The sequence below is a fragment of the Macrobrachium nipponense genome, chromosome 29, assembly GCF_015104395.2.
Source record: "Macrobrachium nipponense isolate FS-2020 chromosome 29, ASM1510439v2, whole genome shotgun sequence".
Classification (NCBI taxonomy): domain Eukaryota; kingdom Metazoa; phylum Arthropoda; class Malacostraca; order Decapoda; family Palaemonidae; genus Macrobrachium; species Macrobrachium nipponense.
Window position 1 is genome coordinate 9,140,317 of NC_061092.1, and position 6,445 is coordinate 9,146,761.

The 6,445-nt window shown below is 37.3% G+C and overlaps 1 protein-coding gene and 1 long non-coding RNA gene across 3 annotated transcripts in view; one reads left to right on the forward strand and one right to left on the reverse strand.

The window, feature by feature from the left end:
• The first annotated feature begins 124 nt into the window (after window positions 1-124).
• LOC135206100 (uncharacterized) overlaps window positions 125-6,445 on the forward strand; it is a 120,408-nt gene continuing 114,087 nt past the window's right edge. Inside the window, exon 1 of the long non-coding RNA XR_010312677.1 lies at window positions 125-655. This is a non-coding gene — a long non-coding RNA (uncharacterized LOC135206100). The remainder of the gene's footprint in view (window positions 656-6,445) is intronic.
• The window catches only part of LOC135206090 (uncharacterized protein DDB_G0290587-like), a 7,468-nt gene continuing 2,639 nt past the window's right edge, over window positions 1,617-6,445 (reverse strand). Inside the window, exons 2-4 of one of the 2 annotated variants that reach the window (XM_064237311.1) lie at window positions 3,831-3,981; window positions 2,740-2,981; window positions 1,617-2,447 (exon numbers count right to left, since the gene is read on the reverse strand). In XM_064237311.1, coding sequence (XP_064093381.1) covers window positions 2,062-2,447; window positions 2,740-2,981; window positions 3,831-3,981 — 779 coding nt within the window. In that variant the 3' untranslated portion in view covers window positions 1,617-2,061. The remainder of the gene's footprint in view (window positions 2,448-2,739; window positions 2,982-3,830; window positions 3,982-6,445) is intronic. The other variant, XM_064237313.1, reaches the window with a different exon arrangement.

Genomic DNA, 6,445 nt, shown 5'->3' on the forward strand with positions numbered 1-6,445 from the left:
CAAATAACTAGCAATATATAATGAAATAAAAGTGGTGTTGAATCATTTTACTTCTAACGGCATTTCTCGGGGAAGGTGTAAGGGAAGTTGCAAATTCATATGGATAACGTATCTGCTCACTCAAGATTAGTAAAAAGAAAATATAAAAAACGTCTCTAATATAATTGATACAAACGTTCAAGATTTTAAAACACTTCTAAAAAGTATGTGATTACTCGAAACCAGCTCAGTGGCTTAAAAACGTCGAAAAATGTGTAACGTATCTACTCACTCAAGTAGTTAAAACAAAATTTAAAAACGTCTAATATAATTGATACAAACGTTCAAGATTTTAAAATAGGTAAAAAATATACGCGATTACTCAAACCTAGCTCACTGGTTTAACAGAAATGTCCGAAAATTGAACGCATGGCAACTGCTCAAGCTGGCGGCTGACCGACTGACTCTGTGTTCGTTCGTCGTAGCGTTTCTGCAAAAGTGACCTCCACGTACATCGGGGTTACTCGGTAATTGATTAAAAGTATTTTCACTTATACATGCATCTGTTTGCATCTTGCTAACACAGTTTAGACGACTGAAGGTGATGTTGGTGGGGGTAATAATGAAGCAGCCGAAAGTGAAGGTGGTCTCGTTCGCCTTCCTTCAAGTTCTCATGGTAAGTTCAGGTCGTAAATTTGATTCCTTATTAGATCCTAAAGTAGTCAAGTTTGTATATTATTGCATAATCCGCACGTAACGGTCAAGTTTAAGACCCCCGTGTGACGACGTACCTAGCCTACGCAAGTAGCATGGCGTAAAAAAGAAGAAATAAAAAAAATTACGACACTCCCATTCGAAGGGACAACACACACACATAGGCTACGTAACATCTCCGCGTCGGGTATTTCAGAAGAAATTACAGTTTCCTGTAGCATTTTGGGTTGCTCATTAAGTATTCACCGTCATGGGGGAGGGGTCGACTGTAATTAACCCATGAGGGGAGGTGGTAATACTAGGCGCGGTGTCATGTATGAAGTCCCAAAATCCTAGACCTAGAGGCTGACTAATAATCGCAGAAACGATCCTAGCAGTCCGTGCGGAGTTATTGATTACAATTACGTAATAATATCGTAAAAAATTCGTCATGCAAATTTAATTACACATTTAAAATAAATATCAACACCTACGACTTAGAAATTGTTTACTTACCAAAACCAAGACCAGCTGACATCAATTATCGGCGGCCATGTTATCTTTTTCAATCTTTTTTTCCATCGTATAATGAATAACCCTGCGAGGCGTAGCCTACAGCTTTTTTTGTCCTCGGATCCTGAATAACATGACGAGGCGTACTGTAAGCGCGTACAATATATACGAGGCCTCAAACAAGGAGCAAGGACACGCCATATGCAAATTGGAACGTTTGCCTTCGTGAAGGTGATTATCGTACCAAGGTACCCAAAGTTGATGTACTTTATTTATTTCTTTATTTATTTATTTTTTGCCCTCCAACCTTGGATAAGACTTCCACAAAACCGTGGAAATGAGCGAATTTAGCGTATCTATTTGTAATAATATATATATATATAGATATATATATATATATATATATATATATATATATATAGGTATATAGTATATATGTGTGTACAAATTATGATTTGAGCATAATTTTACAAGTTATGTGGGGGTCGGTCGCAGCCGAAGCCAAAAAATGAGAACACTGAAAACCATGAGTTCTGGGGCACACAGTTGACGAGGCCGAGAGGGAGCAAAAGAAGCCATAATAACAGCACACACACACACTCGAAGCGGGCAATGGTAAAGGCCGAGAGAGGTCAACCATAACTGTCGCCCAGGCGGTTAAGAAAAGACTGACTTGGTGGCGTAGATGCATGGTTCTTGACCACTCTTCACCTGATATACGCCACGGCCAACTACTCTATAGGTGCCCGTGTATACGCGTTGCCAGATCTCACAAGATTCCTTGCTTTCATCTGCGGGCGCTAGAAATTATCCTATTGTTAAGACCGAAGGTTTGTAGCTATGAAAAATACAAATTGTCTTAGAAATTTTGTCATATTAGAACAAATTAATTATGCCCGTTGGTAGGTAGAGTGCCAAGAACAGAAGGGCTAGGGCACTGCATCCACTCCTGTGGCTGGCTGCTGTTGATGCAAGAGGAAGTGGTGGGATATCTCTTCTTTCTGTCCTTGAAAGGGCACCGTCATCTTGGTGGTGGTTCTCCTTGTCAGCTGGTGTTACAGGTGATGGCGATGCAGTATCTTCATGGAGCTCTGTTGTTATTGGTGGTGGTGATGTTGGTGACGATGGTGGTGGTGGGGGAGCTGTTGATGATGGTGGGGGTGTGGATGATGTTGTTGTAGTTTTTTTTGTTGGTGGTGGACTTGGTTGCAATGTAGTGGCAGTTGTTGTGGGACCAGGCATCTCACAATATTGCCCCTCTTCTGAAAGCGAAGTTTTTTTTATGCCTAGTACTTGTCAAGTTCTTGTTTACCTCTCTCTCTCTCTCTCTCTCTCTCTCTCTCTCTCTCTCTCTCTCTCTTCTCTCTCTCTCATATTATCAAATTAGTGTTTGAAAATCAGGTGGATACGATAATGAACAAAGTGGATTTACCAAGAGCTTCCCCAACCCCCTTGTCTCTCACTTGCTGCTTTATGAGAATCCGATCTCTCTCTCTCTCTCTCTCTCTTCAGTACTGAGAATCCGACCATGGAAGTAGATAATAAGACACTCACCAGCATACGTAAACATATGTGGAATGTCTTTCTCGGCGCGCAGTGTCACTGAATAACAAACGTCACGCCGAGCCTTTTTGAGACTAACGCGCAGGGTCTCCAAGTTCGTTTCGTCCACCAGGATGATCCTGTTGGTCCTCTCGCTGACTCTGATCCTCAGCGTCTTCGTCCCGGCTCTGCCGAAGTCCTTCATTTGGGAACCGCTGGGCGTCTCGATTCTGTATTTCTGTCTGCCCGTGTCCCTGAGAAATAAAAAAAAGGAAAGAAAATAACAGGTTGCAGTGTTAAAAGAATTCTTGAGACCTATACTAGGTCGGTCGTGAGATGTGGTCGATTGATTGGTTTGTATTATACTGGCGTCAGGCATGAAATTTTGTGTTATAAATGGGGCCCAGGTATAAGTAGGTCTAATGACAGTTATGTAAATGGTTAAGAATTATAGGAGTAGCAATGATACATAAATGGAAACCATTTTTATAGAGATAGTGTGATGACAGTGATTTCTTGCAAATGGGTAAGAATCGTAGTACCAGTGAGAACGTGATCGATTGATTGGTTTGTATTGCATTGGCGTCAGGCCAGATATTTTGTATTATAAATCGGGCCCAGGTATAGGTCTAATGACAGTTATGTAAATGGTTAAGAATTATAGGAGTAGCAACGATATATAAATGGAAACCATTTTTATAGAGACAGGTGTGATGAATGTGATTTCTAGATTTCTTGCGAATGGTTAAGACTCGTAGCACAAGCAAAGTCTTATAAAGGAACCCCGTTTGTATAAAGATAAGTTATTGATGCTGAATAGTGCTACAGTTTATTGTGGTGATATAGTATATACCACAATAAACTGTAGTGAACAGTATATACTATATATACTATATGCAGTTACCACAATAAACTGTAGTGAACAGTATATAATATAATATACTATATACTGTTACCACAATAACCTGTAATGAACAGTATATAGTATATATACTATATACTGTTCATTACACAAACTGCAGCCTTGCAAGAGGAATAATTTGGATTTTTGAGAACACAATAACAGCTGTTTTTATTGAAAGTAAACACTAAATCGTCCTTACCATGTAAAACAAAAGCCTTGCCCACGAAACTCGCCTCCTGTGAACGAGAGTTCGAACATCGAAGGATGTTTATTTGAAAGGTACAAGTCCAGTTTGATGCCGCTGACGAATGTCGTCTCCTCAATTACTGCGTTGGCGGAAGGACACGTCCCTTTGTGACAAAGGAAAAATATATCGTGTGAGAGAAAATAATACAATATTCGTTGGTTTATTCGTTGAAGTATTGATTGAACAAACGATTTATTCATTGAAGTATTGACTTAACAAAAGATTTATTCAGTGGAGTGTTGACTAACCAGACGATTTATTCATTTATGTATTGACTAACCAGACGATTTATTCACTGAAGTATTGACTAAATACACGATTTATTCAATGAAGTATTGACTAAACAGACGATTTATTCATTGAAGTATTGACTAAACAGACGATTTATTCATTGAAGTATTGACTAAACAAACGATTTATTCATTGAAGTATTGACTTAACAAAAGATTTATTCATTGGAGTATTGACTAACCAGACGATTTATTCATGTATTGACTAACCAGACGATTTATTCATTTATGTATTGACTAAACAGACGATTTATTCATTGAAGCATTGACTAAACACACGATTTATTCATTGAAGTATTGACTAAACAGACGATTTATTCATTGAAGTATTGACTAAACAGACGATTTATTCATTGAAGATTGAAAAAACTAACAGACGATTTATATCATTGAAGTATTTACTATTACCAACGATTTATTCCATTGGAGTATTGGACTAACGATGGATTTTGTTATTTTTCATTGAAGTATTGGACTTTAAACAGACGATTTATTAATTGAAGTTATGACTAAACAGGAAACGATTTATTTTCATTGCAATATTGACTAAAAAGACAGATTTATTCATTGAAGTATTGACTAAACAGACGTTTATTCATTGAAATATTGACCTAAACCAGACGATTTATTCGTTGAAGTATTGACTAAACAGACGCATTTATTGCATTGAATTGTATTTGACTAACACCACGATTTATTCATTGAAGTATTGACTAAACAGACGATTTATTCATTGAAGTATTGACTAAACAGACGATTTATTCATTGAAGTATTGACTAAACAGACGATTTATTCATTGAAGTATTGACTAAACAGACGATTTATTCACTGAAGTATTAACTAAACAGACGATTTATTCATTGAAATATTGACTAAACAGACGATTTATTCGTTGAAGTATTGACGAAACCAACGATTTATTCATTGAAGTATTGACTAAACCGACGATTTATTCATTTATGTATTGACTAAACCAACGATTTATTCATTGAAGTATTGACTAAACAAACGATTTATTCATTTATGTATTGACTAAACCAACGATTTATTCATTGAAATACTAACAAAACAGAAGATTTAATCATTGAAGTATTAACTAAACAGACAATTTATTCATTGAAATATTAACTAAACAAACATTTTATTCATTGAAATATTGACTAAACCAACGATTTATTCATTGAAGTATTGACTAATCCAACGATTTATTCATTGAAGTATTGACTAAACCAACGATTTATTCATTGAAGTATTGACTAAACCAACGATTTATTCATTGAAGTATTGACTAAACCAACGATTTATTCATTGAAGTATTGACTAAACACTCAAAAACGACCAAGTGAGGTTTTCAAGATCATGAAATATTCGAGACATTTCGTTTTAGCTTTTGGCCAGGCACCGTGGTGGGGTATAGTCAGTGCGCCTCACGTGGTGTACTGTAGGCTTTATTTAAAGTTCTTTGCAGTGTCCCAATACTTGAATGACCTCATAGGTCCCAGCTTTTTGCACTTTGGCCTAATTTTTATATTCCGGATTCAGCAACTTGGCCAAGAAATTGTAATAGTAATGTTGTGGAAAAAAAACTTACTTTTTTATATTATTTGTTTTTGGTTACGGATTATCATTTAACTAGTAGTAGTAACAGTATCAACAGCAGTAGTAGTAGTAATAGTACCAGTAGTAGTTGCAGCAGTAGTACTAGAGTACTATAGTAGTAGTACTATAGTAGATTCACAATACCCGTGCATCTGATGTCTAGGCCAATCCCTTACCACGCTGCTGATTGGCTGTTGATAAGCCAATCAAGGGGCTGAAAACTCTCAGTCTCTCCCGAGAGTTCACATAAGCCGGATTATGTTCCACTTCTCCTGAGGGATACGTCTTTCAAAAGTATCCCTCAGGAGAGGTGGTACACACATCCTGCCTGTGTGAACTCTCGAGAGAGACAGAGTATTCAGCCCCGTGATTGGCTTATCAACAGCCAATTAGGAGCGTCGTAGGAACTGTCCTAGACATCAAATGCGCGGTTGAAGTGAATCTACTATAGTAGTAGTAGTAGCAGTAGTACTAGTACTAGTACTAATACTAATAGTAGTAGCAGCAGCAGCAGCAGTAGTAAAAGTAGTAGCAGTACTAATGCTACTAGTATCAGTAGCACCAGTAGCCGTAGTAGTAATAATAATATCATGTTTGCTTAACTTTCAAGGGAATGACGGCTCACACTGATAAGCCTTTATATTGCCACCGAGATTTTTTTCATTACTGGTGATATA